We start from the raw sequence: 23835 nt of genomic DNA on the forward strand, positions 1-23835 counted from the left end.
TCAATTGCTTGCTGCTTTCAGACTCAGCCGTTCTTTTGTTCAGAGCCACTGCTAGCCGAGAGACGCATGCTAACCAACACAAGGGCAGAAATCGAAATTCACTGGATTGTTTGATACCCCAAAATATAACGGATAGCGTTTCCAATAGTGAAGGATAGAATTAGCACACCAACATTTTTGCTTTAATTTCACGATCGAATATTGCTTAGATTTTTATTTGTTTCGAAAAGCCACTTAAATGTCATTTGATGACAATTCATTTTTTTACAATCATGATTTTTTTCAAATTACTATATAAACTATAAGTACCTTTTAGTCTTTAAAATATTAACAAATGTTATAAAACCGTAGAGTAAAAGTAAGAAAAATTATTATATATAAATTGTGGTAAATATGAATATATAAATAAGTGGTGGCACCGTGCTTTAAAGCAAATTGCTGGAACTTCCCGTATTGTAATATAATATTCGAGATATATTAAATGTTTTCAAATAGATTATTATAAATACTGTACTTATATGTATATGTTTACAAAAAAGTAAATTTAAGTAAACCAAAGAATTTAATAAAATAAAGGACATAGTCTACTATTCGTAAGAATTATATAAACTGAATTGCAGAGTAAAATTATTTATCTGAAATATATAAGTGAGTTTTAAAACTTTAGCTAGATATGAAAATAATGTATATATGTAAATAAAATAAAATAAAAAAAATAAAATTCAAATTCAAATTATTCAAAAAAAAAATTATTCAAAATTAGTAAAAAAAAAAATTTGTTTCAAAAGCAATAGTTTTGTTAACACAAGCATAAAGTTTTTGAATCGTTCAAATCGGATGCTCAGTTCTCTCAAAACTGCCATTTTTTGCACATTCAGCTTGGTATTTCCAAAACGGCTAGACCCGCCTTTGCCAAAAACTAATCACAACTGCTCCTTGTCATTATGAACTGAATGTTTTTTGAATCACTCAAATCGGATACTCAATTCTCTCAAAAACTTGGTTTCTATTTTTCGCACTTTTTGCTCCGTATCTCCGAAAAGGCTGGACCCATTATTATATTGTCTAGGGCTGGAACTGCCTTTGCCAGAAACTAATCAGCACATCTTCTTATCAATAGACATAATGATAAATTTTGAATATGCTAAAAATGTTCGTTTACTGTTTGAGAGAAGAGAGCGTCCGATTTGAATGATTCAAAAACATTTTATTAGTATATTATGTAATTTATTAATTAGTGTTTGCATTTTTATTTCGATTATTTGTATGCATTGAAATGAGTCAAATCAACACTCCAAACTCTTGCTATTACAATAAAGACATTTTTCTTTATTAAATTCTTTTACTTATTGGATAGATGCTCAAAAAATACTATCATATGTCTGAAAAACACCTTATGCATTATATTTATATGAGTATATTTATATTTATACCACTAACACATATGTATGAAATACACAAATCTCCGCTTTAAATTTCATATAAATTCATAATACACCTGCTGTCTTAACTCTGCGAGTTATCCACCTGCAACTACAGCATCCATGATCAAGAAAGAATCTTGCACGTTGGTACATGTGTTTTAAATCCCACTACTAACGTGAAGTTGGTTTTCATAGAAATACTTCCATCTCTGAGTTGTCAAATGAAGTAAAAATTAAAAATAAGAAAGTTGTTAATAGTTTGTGTTGACTGTTATGATAAAGTGTTATAAAACAAAGGTAAGAATTAAAATATATATATTTGATAAGTTTTAAAAAATATAATTTAATTTATATTGCGGCAGCATGTGAGAAGCACTGTAAGGTTAGAATTGGGTTTATTTGACAAAACCTTATTCGAATATCAGGAGTACATAACCATTTCAAAAGCGCGTACGTGGAGATATGTTTGAATAACTGTAAAACATTTTTTAATCTATCACAAATGAGTATACGCACAATGATAATTGAATGCATAAATATTTTTAATACATGTGAAAATGTATCTCTGTTATTATTGGTATTTATTTTTTATATATTATTTCAATATAAAATATTTGTTGCAATAATAATAATATATCAACAATAGCATTTTTGGACCAAATTTGGTTAAAAACGATTTTTATGAATTTTTGTAGCTGTTTATGATACTTATATTTCATAAATTTATTAAATTTGCAGCTAGATATATATTACATATATTTTTTAGCATGTTAAATCGAAACTAATAGACTTTTATTAAACTAAACCGAATTTATAATTATTTTCTCATTTATTATTTTATTTAAATTTTTATAATTTTTTATACTAGTTTTATTTTTGTGTAACAATCATTTTCTTCAAATAATATTAATCATTCTTTAATAAGAACAATTTAATATATTCCATGTATTTCTGAGTACTCCGTGAGTCCCATCATGCATTTGTGTGCAATTGCAAAAAAGTGCAATTACATGCACGTGCATCTATTTTTAAATAAATAGTCGTTCAAAAGTCGTTTTTTGAACCAATTTTTATCGAATATTTTATATGTAATATATTAAATTATATGTGCAATAAAAAGGATTCGTAGGTTAAACCAGAAATAGTTTCCAAGCAAAACTAATACATATTAGTTTTACTATTTTAAAATATAAATTGAATATTGATTTGTGGTTTCTTGCGGAAAATTATAATTTCTTTATCTGTTTTTATACAATCATTTTATGATGTAATTGGTTAAATTACAAATATATGCTTTTTACATCTAATGATGTCATTACAATATTAAACTATTGTATTTAGATTTTTTACTTAAACCACATTAAATGATTTAAATCAGTGAATTAAAAAATATTAAAGTATTGTATGTACTATAAAAAGACCTATAGATAGTTCTTTGCTTGTTTATCTATGGTTCTTTGAATCTAATTGTTTTTAATTTATATTTTTGAACAATTTTTACTAATGTGATTTTTACGAATTTTGTTGTTGAAAACAGATATTAAATTAATGGATTAATGAATTTATTATTTAAATGGTAAAAATTTCAAACAAATGTTTTTTTTTCAAAACTGTTATCGATAAATGCGTAAAAATATCTATATAACCGTTTTTAAATACTTGTTGTTGCATTAGAGATAATAAGTGTTTGTCGTACTCAACATATCTGCATAAACATACAGTACATATTTATATATTTATATTCCTAAACACTTCTATATTTTGCTAGATCACATTTACAAAATGAATAAGTAAAAATATATTTTTGCGAATTGTTTCCAAAATTTTTCTAAAGCAAACTTCTTCTTTGGGAAGTTAAACAATGGTTGAATCCATAATTTTTATTATATCTTTGCGAATTGTTCTCTTTACAATTAACCTAATAATAATTGTATCATTCAGTATTATGAAATAACTAATAATTTACAGAGGAAACTAGCATATTCAAAAATCGAGTTCAAAAAAATTTTTTGGTAGTTCTTGTACATCGATAAAATAAGCAAATATTTTTTAAAAATGTAAAGAAAATGAAGTATTATTTAATTTTTTCAATAAAAAATAAAGTATCATTGCAAGTCTAAATTTAGTTTCTTTTGCTTATTTCCATCTCCAAACTAATTGAGATGAAATTAAAATTTAAGGAAGAATAGAAAATTTTGTACCGAGAGCAAAAATATGCTTCAAATTTGAAAGAATAAATGTAATAGAAAAACTTTTAAGCATTTATCTATACGTGTTAATTATAAAAAGGATGTCATTTCTTATTTTAACAAATTTTGGCTCTATCAGACTTCTTTCGCTTCTTTCATTAATAAAATAACTTCAGTTCTCTTAAAATAAATAGGAAAAAATTCGATATAAATATATTGATATGAAGATTTGCGCAAAAATGATTTCATAAAAAAATTAAATATGCCTCCGGATAAAATTCTGGATAAAAAAAAATTGAATAAAATTTTGGACCGAGAGCAAAAATATGCTTCAACATTGAAGGAATAAATATATTAGAAAAGCTGTAAAGCATTTGATTACAAGTGATCTATAAAAATGATTTCAATTCTTACTTTAACGAATTTTAGTTTCATCAGACAGTCCTTTCTCTACAGTTTCAATATATTTTAAAAATTTACAATTGCATGATATTTTTTACTATTTGATATATAATTATTTTTACAGTATCTATAGAATACCTTCACGGGCAATTTGAAAATATTATTTACCGTATGTACAATGTGTTGTGTGTTCATATTTTTACACCAGTATATCTAGCTGGAAGTACTTGCTGGTTCTTAACGCATTCAACACACGGTGCATTCACTGGTAACGGTATTAAGAAGTAATACCACATCAGCTTCGATGTGGCCGAAACATTGTGGTAACCGAAAACCGTAAAGGAAATTAGGGTCAAATGAACGGATTCAAGGGATAGTGCGTGCACTATTTATTAATATAAATTTCTCATTTCGTTTTTATATTTCTCAAGTTTAAACTTTTATATAGTTCTAAAATTCGGACCCAGCAATGGGTAAATTGAATCAGGCGTGGGCCAAGCTAAAAACTAGTTCTGCGTTTCTGGTTCGATTCGATCCAAGGCCAAGTCCAACATCAGGCAGCTTTCATGTCAAATTTCCATTTTAGGTTTCAAATTTCAAATATCAATCTCAAGTGAAAATCGACTTATGTGGGTATAGCTACACATATAATCATAAAATGTCAACAAATACTTCGAATATAGTTAATTAGTCAAAACTGGATTGGACAACTACTTAATTGTTATTCATACAAAAAGTACGATAGATTATAATTAAAAGTACATATAACAAAATAAATCTCAAGTAATAGCCAGTCGGTAAAAAACGGATCGAGCATAAACTAGTCCCGGGTTCGATCCCAAGATAGGCCAAATCGATATCAAGCATATGTTTTTGTCTCTTTGTTCCATATCTAACATACTTAAACTAAATATTTAACACTTAAAATCGCTTAAAATGTTAAATGATTTAGTAAAATTTTGGGTTCATGAAAATGATTTTAATATTAACATATAATAATAATAAAATTATATAAATATATATGATTTTGACCCATTGTCACCATATCTAACAAACTCAGACTGAGCTTTAAAAATGTTAAATGCCTAACTAAAATTTTGGGTAAATAAAAGATATTATATTGAAGAATAAAATAATGACTTTATGGAATATTAATACTACTTTATTATCCATTGCTCCTCTATACTACACACATAAATTTCATGCACACAATTTACCGCGGAACAGGTTTTTTGCTCATCAAAGCATTTTATCCAAAAATCGATGTGGCCCTTAATATATATATATATATCTTATATATAAAATTCTTCTGTAACAATGTAAGTTTCATATTTCCTCCTAAACTATAATTCGGATTTTCATGAATCTTCCTGAAGTTTGTTCGGGAAATTTTTTAGAATGTTTTGATTCATAGAAATATAGTTAGATTGTAGAAATAAATAGAAAAAATTACAAAAAACCGCTTATCATTGTTTGCCCTTGAAAATATTTGAAGCTTAGTTTGACATTAAAAACAATTGAGGACTGTCATTTGCCAAACATTTCTATTCACTTATAGGCTAAGGCGATATTAGAATATAATAAATTCATAATTATGAATAAGGAAAATTAATGTCTACATTATTAATGCCGAAAAGCAGCTGAGATGTGCCAAAAATTAAATTAATATAAGATGCAAATAATTTAACATGCATTTGACAAGTGATGCAGTCTGCGCATGCGTCTGACGTGCGCGTGGTTTGCTTTTGCTTGCAATAATTTTGTTTGCGCACTTTGCGAACAGATTCGCCGTACGAATTCGCGCAAAGGAGCGAGCCATAAGTGATTGCGCTCAAACATATTCAATTTGCAGTCGTTTTGCCTTACTATACTAAATCACAATACAAAAAAAATTATTTAGAAGTTTCATTGTGTCAAAAATTCATATGTTTGTCATTGGGTACGGAATATTTACTCAATGGAGCGCTTTGGGTCTGAAATTTTTACTATTTTCCAATTCGTTTGGAATTTGAAACTAGGTTCATCTTACTCTTCAGAAGTGAAAACAATTTAGACTCCTTTACCACTTCTCGGGTGGATGACATTTCTTTTCAGTGGTGTAATTTTACTTTTTTCAAAATAATGTTGGGTATCGATAAAAGAACTAATTATACGAGAAAAATATTTAATAATGTTTTTCAAAAAACGAAATACTTTTCAAGTTACTGGCTACTGAATATTTGTTTTTTTTTTGCGTTTTTCATCATTTTTTGCTAACACCTTCAAAAATATACATTTTAACGAAAATCATGTAATGAACAGAATTATATCAATTAAAATCTTAATAAATCGTTATTTTATAGTGTTTTAGGAACATTATTAGGCTAGATATGAAAATGGGTTTTTATAGTGCTCAAAATAAGCTTTAAAATGAGTACTTCTGCGTGTAAAATGAGTGAGCTATCATGCAGATAAAGGACGCATGCAATGTTTTTTTTTTCATTTAAATCAAATACTTTGAGTGCCATATCCACCAAAATTAAAAATAATCGTATTCAATCTAGAATTAACTTGGTTTAAGAGATCTTGATGGATTCTAGAAAATACCACAACTTTAGTACAAATGATTCTCAAAAAACTCATGATTTCATGAAAAAAAAACATTTAAAAAAAAAACATTTAAAAAAAAACAACCAATTTCTCATCATAATACCTCTGAAAGAATACGTATAAAAGTATATATATATAAGAAAATTCGAGGTATTTTTCTGACTAATTATTATTGTTTATTATTTTTTCGTTACACAAATATTGATAGATGTATGATTAATTAAGGAGCTGTCCAACCAGAGGTCTTTCGAGCCCTTTAAAACTTCGCCGTTTTACAATAAGAGAAGTTACGGTAAAATTAATGATAGAGAAAGTTGTAGCTCATTTAATCACATTTAAAATAGTGTATTACAAGTTCTGATAAAATCAGAATTAAAAGAGTAATAATCCAATTAATGCTGTGGATGGTGACGGAGTGCAAATTGTTAAAAACATTGAAATTAAGATAAAGATTAGCCTATTTCCAAAATATCAAGTAAATTGGAGCACAGTAAAAAAATTCACAGAGCAATAATTTGTTGATTGCAAGTTGAATAGAGCACATGTGAACATGATTTGACAAATTAATTCACTTCAAATATAAACTTAAGCAATAATGTATATTGATTTATTGGAGAAAAAATGTAATTTAGATATTAAAATTACTAAAAGCCAGTTAAAATATGGTACGAAATTATAAAAATTATAGGCAACATTTTTAAAGCATATATTTTGGGTAAAAAAATAAAAGGTGATATTGCACCTTTACCGCGAATGCTATATATTAATTCTTTCTGAATTTGTTGTCCTTTTTAAAAGATTTCAATTTTCAACACGTGTATCTTATGCTGTGACATAAATCACAAAGGCAGACGATCATTTTTATTGTGATAAATTTGGAAAATCGATGTTTTAGTCGTGAATAAACAAAAAATCATTTATTTATACATCCACATCTACAGGTATGACTAAAATACTATATAACCCTTAAATGCAATAAAATAAATTGAGCTATTGGAAATAAATTTGTTCTATAAATCGCAGTGTATAATTTTTAATATACAATTTTATTGAACATTTTTTAATATTTGTTAAATGAATAATTAAAGTGTTAACTGTGGGAATTGAGAGCAATCATTTTATTTGAAATAGTTCTACATTCAACATCACTCATATATTGGTGTAAATAGTAATTCAAAAAACAGTAATTATTATTTTTAACTAAGCAGTAAATATTAGTATAAAAAATTTAAAAATTGTAGACATGAGTACAGAACAACGTCTGTCGGGTCAGCTAGTATATATATATATATGTATATATATATATATATATATATATATATATATATATATATATAGCATTACTATATTGCCTACATAAAAGTAATTAAATTTGGTGATGATTCTTATTTATATACGCTTTCTAGCGTAAAGTTTGAAATATTTTATAATTATTACAAAACCGCAACAAACGCGTTTTGGGGATTTTGGGAATATAACAAAATTGATTTCATTTCATTGTAAAAATTATTAGTCGTGAATACCACATTGGTTTGTGATATATGGTGTTAGCTTAGAAATTCGACTTTCTTCGTGTTTTGGTACGTTGCTTTAGTATTGAATTTTCAGTCAGTTGTTCATCTTTTGATTTTAAGTTTACAAACAGTGTAATAATCAACATTTGACTATTTTTTATAATTTAAATTTAATAAATTTTGATTTCGGGTTATAATAAACTTTACAGAGAAATGCTGAAAGCTCACTAGCTTTTCTAGTAAGTATTCTGAATATATGTTGTTCTATTGTACTGCTTATAAATTACATATTTCTATCATGTTGTTCATCCTAATGTAAATTTTTGTTCATGTAAGTAATATTTTTGTTTTTTATTGCCCAGAAAAAAATCAATAATTATAATATTACTTAGAAAAATTAACTAATGTACGTGAATATTTTCACTACGTATACAATACAATACAATCAAAGAATCCTCTCACGCGACACGACGACCAATCACAATCGACCCGTACAGAAATGATATCATCGAAAGCGAATGAAAAATCATTGGGCCCCCGTCTCGGCCATAATGCTTTTCCGTTGCATTTTCACAGACTTACTTCCTAGTCGCGCCTAAAGAAGTTTTACTTCAAAATTTTCAATTGGTAATCAAAAATGATGATTACAAATCAATTTTGTTTATTCATTTAAAAATATAATCATTGGTAGTAAATATAAATAAAATTAAATAGCATGTTATAATATAAATAATTAAAATGGGTTTATGTGTATGTGAATCAATATTTAACATTTTGTCGAAGTTAAAACGGCTGCAACGATTTTCAAAATGTGATGAAACTCGATAAGAAGTCACGTTGATTATTTTTGCGTAACGATCAGCCAAACCGTTTTTTATGACTAGCATTAGATTGCTTACAAATAGCAAATAAGTACAAAATTTTCGTCCAGCTTTTTAGAAATTTCTGAATCCTGATTTTTAGGATTTAAAAACCGTTGCAACATATGATAGGAATCTTGCAAATTAGTTTTTGGTAACAAAATTCTTGATTTTTATTAAATTTTATATGATGAGAAAGTTTATGGTCTTAATGAACATCCCAAAATATTAAAAGCATACGACAAGAGGTTTATTTATGAAAATTTATTAAAGTTTGGACTAATGGACAGTGTCAAAATCTCAAAATTTTCAGGGGGGCGTCCATTAATCACATGATCGACTATTTAAGGATTTTTGGACTCTCCCTCTCCCGGATTTTTAAAAAAAAATCATGTAAAATATTCACCCACGTGATATTTCTTGATTTTTTTGTCAAACCCCCCTTCACCCTAAAAACCTCACATGATTAATGGACGACCCCTCCTAAGCGACAATTTAAAAGTTTCTAAGTTTTATTTTTTATTAATTAAGTCGATTATTTGCAAATATCGGAAAGTTTTAACAGCCTTAAGGAAAAAGAACACTCACATCTATTTTATGGTGACGTTATGATATTCGAGTATTAAGAACTAAAAATTTAAAATATTGATTTTTTCCTCGATTTCCTACTTTATCTAATTTATTATTGTTTTATACATACTCTCTTAGAGCACTTGGAGAATTTTTATATCATAAAAATCATCATTTTTATGTTCAATACGGCCCTGTTCTACAATCAAAAATCTAAATTTTTCATTGTCATCGATGATAATTCCGATGTGTTATATTATTAAGTATCATTAGTTATTAAGGTCAGCAACGAAATAACTTTCTTATTCGACAATAAAAGACGGATCTTCAGAGAGAAACCAGAAGAAGAAAGTGTCTGACTTATGTTTGAGTAGCCTAAATATTGCGCCTCGATGCCTCGGTATGTCGGTTTTACTTTTCAAGACAATAATAACATTATCAGTCTTAAAATTGTGGTCTTAGGATTGTGAATTAATAGGTAATAATTAACATATTGTTTAATGTTTTTGTTTATTTATAAACTCCTATTATATAGCGCATAAAGTATTACAATTATTTAGTCAGATACAAAGTTTAAAGCGCCAATAAGCTTTCAGAATAAAAGTACTATTTTATAAAATAAAATATACTATTTTTGACTTGATGTTGTGGTGGAAAATATTACCGAATGTGTATTAAAATAATAAAAAATAAGTTTATTTAAATGCTGCTTGATTATTTATAAATTGCTATTACCTATTATATTATAACAATTATATCAGAATCGTTTGAATCTTCTAAAAGCTTTCGAAAAATATTATTTTTGACTGGATCACGCGAAAGGAAAAATGTGTATTCGATAGATCAAATAATAGAGCAAAAAAACAATTTATTAGAAACTTAAAAAAATTAATAGATTCATAGAGAATAGCAATAAATAATGAATTATCTATGTAAGAAAACAACTTGTGTTCTACAAGTAGTTACATTTTTAAAACGATTTTTTAAATTATAATTCGTTATATATATTTATAATTCATATTGAATTATGTACGTATTATGTAAATATATAATAGTAGTTCATGTTAGTAAATATATAAGTATTAGTAATACTGTATTACTAACATAAATCTAATATCAATGCAATAATTATAAACAAGTTCGTATATAAGAAATGTTCGAAAATAAAATAATGTCTCACTGTTCATATACCTTAAATATTATGATTCTGATTAAATATTTGAAATTAAACATTTAAGATTAAAAACATGTTTGTTCAAACAAAATTATTATGAAGTTAATTTAAATATTTATAATCATACGTATTTATTCTAATTTCCTACCGTTGGCGATAAGAATATAATTGCTTTTCTAATGATATATTATCGCAAGTAATTATAACCGACTTCAAAACAACGAACTTTGAAAAATAATGGCATAATATACATGTATATTATTGTATTGAATAAAATAATATTTTGTTAATATGAGACTTGCTTGAAAACTCAAATTAATTGAAAAATTTGTTTATTTATTTCATGTTTTTAATTATTAGATATTTATTAAACTCTGACTATTAAATGAATTAACATATATGTCACTATTTGTCCATTTTTTCACCGATTAGCATTTTTATTTATCATTTTCAAATTCATATTTACCATTTGGCCAATATAGAGCTGATTCTATTTTTCCAATATTTTGTAATTCATAAAAATGAACATTATTTCCGAATAGTTTGTATTTTAGAGAATTTGAAATCATTCAAATAATGAGAGTTGTATATTGCTATTAAATTAGAAATAATAATGAAGAGAACCATTCTTATATATTAATCGTTGAACGAATATTTTTAATTAATTACACTTTTATATAATTTGTTAAGGCTTGAATGCCAAATTTGTAGTGTTTGCAATATAATAATTTCAGAAAGTGAAATTTGAATGAAATCAGTTATAAAAGGGTCTCTAATAATATAAAAAACGCTTATAAAAGTAAAGCTAATGAGTGTTTTATTACACACACACACACACATATATATATATATATATATATATATATATATATATATAATAATTTAAACGTATATAATATATGCATGCACCTTGCATATTAATAAAGCGAACGATCCATTTTTTGTGTTTTGATTGCGCAGTGAAGAAAACAATTATATTGCAAAGGATCTTGAGAATTAATTTTTACTGAATGACGTTGGGAAAAATAACAAATAATGTACAAGCCGAGCAGCCAGTACTTTTTTCTAAAAAATAAAACTGGCATGTGATAATTTTACTATATATACATAACTATAATAGACTATATATATAATAGAGATATTAAATATAAGACCTTCATAAAATATTCATATTATGAAATACTTTTCATCAGCATCTCTTTAGAGTTTTAATAATTTAAGGGCAATTCTAGTACAGAGACATTGAAAATGAAATATTATCATTATTGTTTTATAATTTATTTATCAACGTTAAAAACGTAAAACAAAAAAATTACAATTTTAAAAATTAGTAATTGTTGAAATAGGGGGTTACAAAAAATTTCCACGTGACCGTGTCACGATTGCAACCCTCTTAGTAATCCAAAATGAAAAAACAAGATCATTAATATAGAATGATGTCGCGATGGTATATACTAGTAAACAAAAAAAGACCATTTTCATACCACTTTTTGAGTTTCTCGATTTTTTATTTTTTTTATTTTATTATCAGATTGCATTTATCTTCTATATTTTAAAATTTGAAATTAGGAAATCGGCTCTGTTATTACTTTTAATTGCTTAAGCTTACATTACACGTGTAAGCTTAGGTTTACTCATTCATGTAATGTGAGTTAGTGCTAAATATATATATCTGTTTGTTGGGTATTAGAAATTTCTATGATTTAGCAAATAAATTGATTTGTGAGAAAATAATATTTTATATCATATTATTAATACTTTTTTTTATTATAAAGGATCAAGTAGAGAATTTAATATTTATTGATAAAACGCAGTGTATATGAAATTAGTGTACTTTACATAAAACAATAAGTGATCAGTTCTAAAATAATTAAAATAGTGTGAAACTTCTATATCTTCTAAAATCGTTTATCGTTAATTTGCATATATTTATTTATTTTCTATAATTTTCCAACTAGCTTTTTCTCAATTTCTCTTGTTGATAATGATTTATTTTATATACTCGTATATATATATATATATATATATATATATATATTTTAATTACAATATTTGGTACAACTGCTAAATAATATAACATCTAGTAACATTAATGAACAATAACATAAATATAAATAAAATAGAGTACAAAATAAAGGATAGTATTCACATTAAAATGATACCGTATTATGATGATTTAATATAAAAAAGAAGAATTTAATATAAAATAATATAAAATTATGTTTTATAAATAAAAATCTTTCATAAAGTCATAAAATTATTGTTCTTCATATAAAAATTATTTTAAAATTAATTTATTATTTTCATCGTTTTTTTATTAATTTATTATTTTAGTCTTGGAATTTGGATAAATCCTTATTGCCATATTTTCTTTTTAAATACTCTTACCAACTCAGATTTGTGAATAAAATAATTAGCATCGTTGCAAATATTTTATAATCTTGAGGTATTAAATTTCTCATATCCTGTTCAGATTGTTTTTATTATAAGATATCATTCGCGATCGATCAATTTCTTCTTATCTTCTACCTGAAGGTATTTCATAATAAATAATTCATTTGTTTAGTCTATCAAAAATTGTGCCGAATCAACAATTTAAATAATGCCAAGTAATAATCTAAAAATCCAAGTGACTTGTGAACGACCTTCATAAAACAAAACCTGATATTCCGAATTCTAGTTTTTTTATTATAAAATTATTCCGTGGATTTTTGACGATTTTATTTTCAGTGTAGTATCTACTGCGTGTGATAGAACTAAAAGTGTTTAGGATAGATATTCGATTTATGAAATTTTTCAATTTTGATTTATTAAATTCAATTTTTTGTGTGATATATAAGATTTTATAATGGATTGCAAAATGGACAACGATTTTGAGTATTTGGGTAACTATTAGTATATTTATATATGTAATTGTATTTATATTTCAATATATTAAAATGTCATGTAAATTATATATACATGATATTTCTTATGAGAACTTAACAATTTTATAAAAACATACTGGCTTTACAGTAAATCATTGCGTTTATGCTAAATAATAGAGCAACTCATTCTTCAAGGTTAATTTTATTTATAAATTATATTTTAATATTTTATATCTTAATATATATTAAAGAAGTTATATCTAAAACCCATTTTCAAGTTTCTGAAATTTTTTCCATGCAAATTCGATATGAAACTTAGATTGAATTGCGCTTATCTAAAAGTTGATATTAAGAGCTAAAACTTTTAGAGATTTTTTTTATCAATTTGGAAAATAAAAAATGTACATATTAAGCACCACCCTAATATATATATATATATATATATATATATATATATATAATAGTTTACAATACATACTTCCATTAAAACCTTTTTAAAAATAAAATTTTATTATGCATCTATTTCATTATTCCCAAAAAATTACTGATATTATTCAATTGAAAACAACAATTACAATCTATTTTTCAGATTAGTTTTGAAATTTGAAGTAATTTGTTTAATTGTTCTACGATATCCTTGAAATAATGATAATTTGTATTTTGTTTAAACAATTGTCGTTAAAACATTTTTCTTTAATTTCATGTTTAGTACTAGTAGTATATCAAAATAACTTGTGTGTTTTAGTGTTAGTGTTCATTTTATTATTAGCTCTGCGAAATTTATTTATTTATTATAATTTTTCTATCGAATTATAAATGGTGCAATTAGTACGTTAAATTAAAATTTAACCTTCATTACAGCAATTAAATTTATAAAACCAGTAATAAGCTTTTATAATGAGTTGTATACACCTCTTGACAAGTAATAGTTACTACCATTAAAATGTAATTATATGTTAAATTAATATGAAGAAACGGAAGTTATTTATATAGCTGAGTTATGTGATTTGCTATAAATGGATATATGGTAGATCGAAAATTTCCATTATTATTTTATATATATATATATATATATATATATATATATATATATATTAATAAACTTGTTTCCTATCAATAGACTTGATATGCATTTAAGAAATTCTGATTCTGAAACTATTTTGATGTCTGTATGAAGATTTTTAACTGGTTTTTGACCGACAAAAACATGTATATAACTATTATGTATTACATATGAATATTTATAGAGATTGTAACCATTACATAAAACATAAAACTACCTATATCTGAAAATTTGATAAAGTTGGAAGAAATTATTCGAGATTCTAATATATGATTATGCTTGCTCTATACACATAGATATATTGTAGAATTTTTAATTTTTCTAAGTTTTGTCATTTTTATTAATTTTGTATGTTTTGAACTGAAAGTGAATATGTTGAATAGATTTAGAATAAGATGGATTTTGAAATTTTATTATTTAACGGCTATCAACATTTAATAGAATTCGTGGAAAAAATGGCTGAGATTCACATTTTTAAAAATATTCATTCTCATATTTCTGTAAGAACTTTCAATTTCAACACAACAAATAATAATAAAAAAAGACAAAAGTAAAAATTGTGAGGTGCATGGCGTCGTGCCTCAAGGCAAATTGCTGGAACTTCCCGTACACATGATGTGTACACTTTATTAAAATCTCTATAAAACATCTGATAGTTTGATGTACATATGTCTAATAAACATTTTTGACCGCCAAATGACATTTTTTTAACTTATTTTTGTTGAGAGTTCATAACCTCTGGACCTGCCTTCTCAAAAATTTAATCAGTTCTTCATCTTGTCAATACAAGTAAAATGTTTTTTGCATTATTAAAATCGGTTGATCGGTGTTCCCGAAATCGTCCACACACATACATTCATTTTTTTTAAGGTATGCCAAAATATTCAGAAATCGTTGCAACGTAAAGATATATAAAAATTTTTATTTTCGATTTTTTTTGCGATTACTAGTAAATAAACAAATAATAAAAAAAACAAAAGTAAAAAAAAATTTTTTAAACAAATATATCTATGTGTATAGGTGTGTATAGAGCATATTCATATTTTAGAATCATGAATATTTTTTTTAATCTTCAGCAAGTTTTCTGTTTTTCTAGCAAAAATCGAATAATGCTTATATAATAGTCATCATATATTTATTCATAATATAGAGAGATTTGCAAGCAAATTGTAATACTAATGATTAGAGTTAGAGTTACTTGCTCTATTGGTTTTCATACCAATATAATAAAATTACTTTAGGAAATTATTATTCTATTTACTGAGAATTATAACTATAAAATTTATCACTATTTTTGAAATTTTATTTCGATTTTTTTACCAAAAGGTATAACACTCCTACTGGTAGATTTGCCCGTGTTTTTTTTCCTCTTTATTATTATTTAGCATGCTGCCAACGATCAATTTTTATTGACAACACAAGAATGGTGTGCATAAGTCCTATAAAACTGTTTTGTTTTCGTTTCAGCATATGATGTCCTGTTTATCAGCCTTTTTGAATAATCTGTGGGTTCAAGCGTTTGCCATCGTAGGACTCGCGGCCCTTGCGACTATAGCCGCAGTTATTAGACTCTATGCGCACATCACTTGCGGAAGGTAAGAATATAATAAGGTGAAACTAAATCGTTGCAAATTGTTTGAATCATTCCCATCTAGGACAATCATAATATACACCTATCCTATGTTTTACACGGAAGATAGGTTCTAGAAAAAACTGTGTAACTTGAAAAATTCACTTTTATGGGGCAAAACCGTTCTAAACGAAAACCATCATAAAAGCACTTTTTGTTAGGAAAATAAATATTATTATATGTAATATCAAACACATTTAATGATTTATTGAAATTAATAAAATAAAATTCAGTTTTGATCATAAAACGACGATTCCCCATCTTATCTACATATTTCCATCATAGACATAGACTACTATGAATTCGTAATTGTAACATACATTTTGTAGTGTTGTAATTTGACAGTAAATCAATGAAAATGTTATTGTAGATATAAGATAATAATAATTTAGTATTTATTATCATTAACATTATATTTGTATTATCAAGGTGTCATTCAACACGTAAGATGTCCGGGAAAACTATAATAGTAACCGGAGCAACTGGAGGCATAGGCCGGGAAACGGCGGAAGAATTGGCCAGGAGAGGTGCCAGGGTTATACTCGCGTGCAGGAATGCCGATAGTGCTTGCAAGGCCAGAGGTCAGTAAATTAGTAAATCCTGTTATATATATATATATATATATATATATATATATATATATATTCATTTTCTTAATATTTTGAATATTTATGTTTCAAAAGTCAATAATCATGTTTCTTTCAATTTGCGTCTAAATAATAAATATATTGAAGTACTTTGCAAAGTTACTTGTTTGTGTGTTAGAGAAAAAAAGTTTTTAAAAGCATTTTTGGTGAAAAAATTTAATTATATTATTTTCATTTAAGCACGATTCAATTTGTTTCGGTTCAATTAATTTTATAATAATTTAGATATCTAATTATAATTAATTTTTCTCTATCATGGCTTGAACAAACTTTCGTAGTTTCAAATGTGGAGATTAGTATATTTGTGATAGATAGAGTAGATTAGTTTATTTTTCCTGGATAAAAAGTTAAAAATATAATTAGCGAGTTGTATCAAATAAATATGTATGTATATATGCAGAAAAAATTAAAATTAAACTAGTTGGTATTGGTATTTTGCCTTGAGGCAAGTTACATGAACTTCCCGATATGTGTAATAATGTGTAAAGAATCGATTTAATCAATAAAAAATAAATTAATTTATGAGTGATTAAAAGTATTCAGAGTGGATTCATTACACATAACTGAAAACGAACAAACACGTTAACTCGGAGTATTTTCTAAAAGCAAATTTTCAAAAACCAGTTTCCCTAAAACTTTATTGGTTTAGTATGTTCATTAGGAATAAGTATTCTATCGTTATACCAAGTAAATATCGTCTAATTTTAATTTTAACAAACGTCAAAATTACTACTCTTTCTCTCAAACTTTGATAAATTTTTGAAGTTAAACTATTTGTCATAAGGACGTAATATTTCAGTAAGTTTTGTAAGGCCATGACATATATCGCCAAAAAAAGTTTCATCAAAATCGGCTTAATTTTTTTTTCAACATTAATTACAAGAAAACGGCTCGATTGATTTTTATCTAAAACCAATCAGTGTCATTCCCAAATAATACCTTTCGAACAGTTTTTCATTTTTTAAAATCGATTCGGTAGTATGAGTTTGAGTGTGGACAAAGAATTTAACACGTTTTTCCAAATTACAAAGAAATGACTCGGCAGATCGCTGCACAAAACCGAGGAAAGATAATCCACATCAAAATACATCAATTGGCTTCTAAATTTTTGAAATCGGTTCAGGAGATTTTGAGCAAACGTCGATGAAAGTTATAATTTTGACAAACGCTAAAAAACGACACTAATTTTTGCAAACTTTGACGATTTTTTAAAAGTAAACGACTTGTCGTAGGACCGTAATATTTTAGTATGATCTATAAGACTATGGTATCTACCGTAAAAAAAAAATCCTAAAAATAGTCGAAAAAAAATTTTCAACACTTTATTACAAGAAAAAGGCCCGGCCGATCTTTACCAAAAACTAATCAGGTCGATTCCGAACCAATATATGTTTCGAACAGTTTTTTATTTTTTAAAATCGATTCGGCAGTATGAGCTTAAATGTGGACGAAAACACTTTTTTTCAGATTACAAAGAAAACGGTTCGGCAGAAACAGCAGTCCTCATCGAGATACATCAAATGGTTATTAAATTTTGCTACCGATCGATCGATTTACGGCAAAAATCTTTTCACATACAGGCACACACATACACATACTGTTTTCAAATTTGGTCTCATTCGATTCAGAATGCTTGAAACGTCGAGAAAACATAAAATCGGATTTTTTGATGAAAACAAACTTCTCCTTCGGGAAGTTAAAAATGAATCGTATCAAATACATATGTATGTATATATGCAGAAAAAAATTAAAATTAAAACATATACACAACAATAATATACAAATTGTTATAATTCTCTTCAAAATTTTCCGTATTTCGAAAAAGTTAGGAGATTTGCTCGCGCCGTGCCATACCGTTGGCCTTACGGTGTTGGACGTTAGGTCAAAGAACTACAAATTTTAAGACTCAACGGTATATAAAATACTTATCGCCAATTATTATTGTTCATTCATATAACTTTTTATGATTATATTTAACTCGAGCCCACAGTCAATGTCAAAATACAACTTTTTCTTCTTTTAATAACTCAAAAATTGTAAAAGATATCGAAACATATCAAAATAGAGGCACTAATTGGTCGCACACAAGTTTTTCATTGCAAAAGAGCCGAGTACATCAAAATTGTGTATTCTTTTTCTAAAATCTATCATGCTACTATTTTGTTTCAAACTACTATAAATTTAGTTTTCCAGATATGTTTCAATTATAATTTTCAGATGAAATTGTATCTGCTACTGGTAATCGAGATGTACATGTAAAACTTTTGGATTTATCTCGAATGCGATCTGTTCGCGAATTTGCTGCCGATGTACTTCGCACCGAAACGCGGTTGGATGTTTTGATTCATAATGCAGGTAAGTTTTAAATTACCTTTATTGTTTGGGCGATTTAAAAATATTATTAATTTCAAAACAACTACTCACATTTATTTTGAAATGAGAGTATAAATTGCACCACAATCATATAACAATGGAAATATTACGCAGAAACAATGAATGAGTGTCGCATAACAGGAATAAGATATAGTAGACGAAATAGAGTTTGAGATATATTTAACTTTCAATATATTTTACGTTTTAAGGTATGGCCGACGTTTTTCGCAAACAAGTTACTGAAGATGGTTTAGAAATGACCATGGCGACCAATTACTACGGACCATTCTTACTGACTCATTTGCTGATAGACTTGTTGAAGAAATCAGCACCAAGCCGAATTGTAATAGTTGCTTCAGAACTATATAAATTCTCAAGGTATTATTTATTAATATTAAGTAATCGATATTTGCTATTTCAAATGATCATTTTATTTTTAGATTGAATCTGGAAAATCTGAATCCAATAAACACATTCCCAGCATATCTTTACTACGTATCCAAATATGCAAATATTTGCTTCTCAAACGAACTTGCAAGAAGATTACAAGGAACTAATGTTACTGCAAATTGTTTACATCCAGGTATGTATTTATTAATAAACAATATTATGGAATGCTCAGCAAATGATTTCTGGTATTATAAATATTTGCTCATCAAACAATATTCTAGTCTAGAGGACTAATTAATTTGACTATAAAATGTTATTAAACAAAATGGTGGGGAATGCTCGTTGATTAAAATAATTTTAAATAATTTCTAATTAATTCTGGTATTTTATACATAAACAATACACAAGATATAAATGCTACTGATATCGAAATTTTAAATAAAACAAAAATAGAACGATATTATAAACAATGATTATCACCTTTTTGATAGCTTTGTTAAATGTATTTATGAACTTCCCGAAGGAGAAGATTGTTTTCATCAAAAAATCCGATTCGCTAATTTTATATTTTCTCGACCTTTCAAGCCATTCTGAATCGAATGATACCAAATTTGTAAAAAGTATGTGTGTGTATGTGAACAGATTTTTTGCCGTAAATCTACGTTTTCTCTTAAACGGCTTAAAAGCCATTCGATGTATCCCGATGAGGACTAGCCGAGCCGTTTCTTTGTAAATAACAGAAAAGTGAATTGACAATCCTTTTCCAATTTTTGTGTCAAACGATTCACAATGACTTGAAACGTCGGGAAAACATAAAATAAACAAGACGAGTTTTCTGCGAAAACTTAAACGTTACCTTCGGGAAATTAATAAAAATTACAAAGAAAGTTCATTAAATTCACTCCAACTTGCTTTCAGGTATGATCGACTCCGGTATTTGGCGCAATATTCCCTTTCCTCTAAACTATCCAGTCAAATTAGTGACCAAAGGATTTTTCAAGACCCCTAAACAAGGTTGCCAAACGACGGTCTACTTAGCAGTATCTGAAGAAGTTGAAGGCGTCAACGGCAAATATTTCTTAGATTGCAAAGAATCGTCATTAAAAGCCGGGGCCAAAGATGAAGCGAAAAACAAGAAACTTTGGGAATTGTCAGAAGATTTAGTTAAATTGCAGCCTACTGATCCGCGAATTTAAGAACAAGAAAATAGTTTTATTTTGAATAAGAATTGCTAAATGGAAAATAGTGCTAAATCTATGTTGTATGTCTGGCCAATTTTGTAAAGTTTTGTAATTGTTATTTTTTAAACTCACATAAGAAAATTATCTACTTATATAGTAGGAGCAAGATGCTCATTTTTTATAATATGCTCACGCTCCGAAAAACTTCTTTTATAATGATAAAAATATTAGGTGTAAAGAAAATTGCTGTCAATTATGATAATAGTAAGAACCTTAAAAAAAATCTAATTGAAATTAGTTAAAAATTATCATTAATATTAAGAACATTTAATTTTTCAATTGAATAATATTGAAAGTTTTTCCAATTTAAATCTATTATTTTATGCTTTTATTGAAATTGCAATAAATAAATCCAAACTTTTGAAAATATTGTTCTAAGGAAATCTTTATTATTTATAAGGAAAAAGTATATTTTTTGCTTGATTGATAAAAAAATTAAATAAAAGGGAATTTTATAAGCATAATTGCATTATTTTATACATTATTACGTTAATATAGCGTTATAGGTTGTTATTAGCACGTTATTTTAGAGGTAAAGAAATCAATAATTACAACTCGCACACATTATGTAAAGTAAATTTGTTACTAATAATTTATATAAAAGTCAATTAGAATTTATCACGTTTTTAATATATATTTATATTTGTTTGTTTCGAATTTCATTAAGAATATTATATATATATCAAATATTACATTTTGCTTTAGCAATCTAAGGGCATTCCAAACTTATGTGTATTTAATTAAACAATATGTGTTTACTTATAATTTACCATGTATTTTAAGCATTAAACTCAAGTATAAATAAAGACAATGAGTAGTAAACATTTTGTGTTTTCTTCTTCGTAACACCAGATGCACAAAAATGGATTGTAGTCCAAGAAATAAGGTTGTTATGGTTTTAGGAGTAAAAAATACTTTTTTAGGAACGTGGAGCCGGTTTATCAGCAACTCCAGCGTAGAAGTCTACATTAGCGTACACCTGATATGAGAAATATTTTTTTAAAAAAAGTATGCAATAATCTCCTTATATCTTTGACTCCAGAATAATAAAATTATTAAATTAATGAAATTCGAATGAATCGTTGATTAACTACTTAGCACTTTATAGTTGTGTAATATTAATTTCAGATTTTAATTAAATTCGATATTATTTAGTTTATTTGTAAATAAAAATTATTATGAAAATTTTTGTGGTTTTCCACCTTTTGAACAGCGATAGAATGATCATTGTGGACAGTTAATATTTATTAATTAAAAAATAAAATAGTTAGATCAATATAATTATCATTGTTAAATTGCAATTTCAATCTTAATTTGCCTGACCTGAGACATAAAAATGGTATATTAACAAAAGAACAAAAAACTGATGAATGAAGCAGTAACTTTATATACATTTCGTTCAACTTTATAGCAAATTACTCCAAAGTCATAATAAAAATTTAAAATAACAGATATTAATATAAATTCTTAACGACTTACCCCTGCTATTCCAGACAGCAACACAATAACACCAACGATGAAAACTTTATTATAATACGTTTGAAGTTCCTTATTTTTTTTATGCCAACATCCTTTGGGGCTCGGCATATCGTTAAGGGACATATCAAAACATTCAACGGGTTTCAAAGGAATTTTACATGGCTCATTCTCACAAGGTGGTGGCGGAGTCCCGTAGCGACGAGCTTAATAAAAAAAACAGGATACATCAAATTATATTACCCTAATTATAAAATAATGAGAAATATGATTTAATATTACTTTTAAACTGTTAAATATACGTTTTTAGATTCCATTCTATTTTAGTTTGCAAGGATGCGCGTTCAACCATTTGTAAATTTTGCACAAACGTCAGTTTGATTCTGACGCCATTTTGAAACGAAATATATATTTTACATTGTAATAATTCAAAACTTAAAGTATTATTGTATAATGATATAATTAGCAATAAACGATCATTATATTTAATATATCAACAATTAGTTATTTTTAATTGCTGAATGAATATCAAATAAAAGTTACACTATAAATTATAAACGGCGAGTCCCTTCAACAATATTATCTATCAAAAATGATCATTAACAAATATCAAAACACTTACCTAGATTCCTTGCAGAATTTCTTACAGTATTAAGAGCACGAAACATTTCTAAATCCAACTATATATTTTTATATATTCGTGAAATACAATGAACACTTGTTTATCTACAATGAACACCTTGTTTTGTTTTAAGTCTGAACTACTGCGATCACTGACGTCCCTTAAATATTTTAACGGTTGGTACAACTTCTTCCGGTATAATTAAAATTATGTAATTTAAAAGTTTTTAAACTACAATTAAATTTGATTTTTGATTGATTATTTATTAATTAATTGTAATATGATTGTAATTATGAACACATTTTCAAATTAGGCAAAATTGCGAATTTAGACCAATTTTATTAATACAAGCTTGCCAATATACAAAAGATAAAAATAACAAATATAATTATTTGAATTCAAATTTTGATATTTTGATATGAAATTAGTGTAATATTTAAATTTGGTGCATAAGACACTGATCAAATATATACAATACTATTTAATTGAATATTTGAAAATTTATGTAATAATTAGACTATACATAAGCACTTTTTGTAGGATTTTTTACATATTCTTGGTATCTTTTCTTTCATAGCATAGGTATCATTTCTTACATAGCAAAAAAAATTATTGTAAATATATGCATCACATTTATCGATTTTATTAATATCAATTTTTATCTTAAGTGTTACATATAAAAGGCACTATACATTGAAAGTATTATATAAATAAATATGCCAAATGTAATAATAATTTTGCTTATCTATTACATTATTCTATTTCGAAAGTTTCAATGATCTACAACTCAAAAAAATAGAAGCA

At 26.2% G+C, this 23835-nt stretch overlaps 2 protein-coding genes across 3 annotated transcripts; one reads left to right on the top strand and one right to left on the bottom strand.

Annotated features, from left to right (window-relative positions):
• The first annotated feature begins 1708 nt into the window (after positions 1–1708).
• LOC113385131 (retinol dehydrogenase 14-like) lies at positions 1709–20960 on the top strand. 2 transcript variants are annotated; one of them, XM_026622941.1, is made up of 8 exons: positions 12404–12444; positions 13453–13607; positions 16120–16247; positions 16712–16863; positions 19147–19284; positions 19512–19680; positions 19743–19885; positions 20611–20960. In XM_026622941.1, exons 3-8 carry the CDS (start codon positions 16123–16125, stop codon positions 20886–20888), a joined length of 1005 nt encoding a protein of 334 aa, XP_026478726.1. In that variant the 5' UTR covers positions 12404–12444; positions 13453–13607; positions 16120–16122; the 3' UTR covers positions 20889–20960. The 2 variants fall into 2 exon arrangements, with proteins under 2 accessions (XP_026478727.1, XP_026478726.1); XM_026622942.1 differs by lacking the exons at positions 12404–12444; positions 13453–13607 and adding an exon at positions 1709–1721.
• An 858-nt stretch (positions 20961–21818) lies between these two features.
• On the bottom strand, positions 21819–23149 carry LOC113384454. Its single transcript, XM_026622166.1, has 3 exons — positions 23032–23149; positions 22413–22615; positions 21819–21912 (listed from the first exon to the last, which is right to left on the bottom strand). Exons 1-3 carry the CDS (start codon positions 23075–23077, stop codon positions 21853–21855), a joined length of 309 nt encoding a protein of 102 aa, XP_026477951.1. The 5' UTR covers positions 23078–23149; the 3' UTR covers positions 21819–21852.
• Positions 23150–23835: the final 686 nt, after the last annotated feature.

Source organism: Ctenocephalides felis, unplaced genomic scaffold, assembly GCF_003426905.1.
Source record: "Ctenocephalides felis isolate EL2017-DRISC unplaced genomic scaffold, ASM342690v1 CF-g0.4_SCAFFOLD_03571, whole genome shotgun sequence".
Lineage (NCBI taxonomy): Eukaryota > Metazoa > Arthropoda > Insecta > Siphonaptera > Pulicidae > Ctenocephalides > Ctenocephalides felis.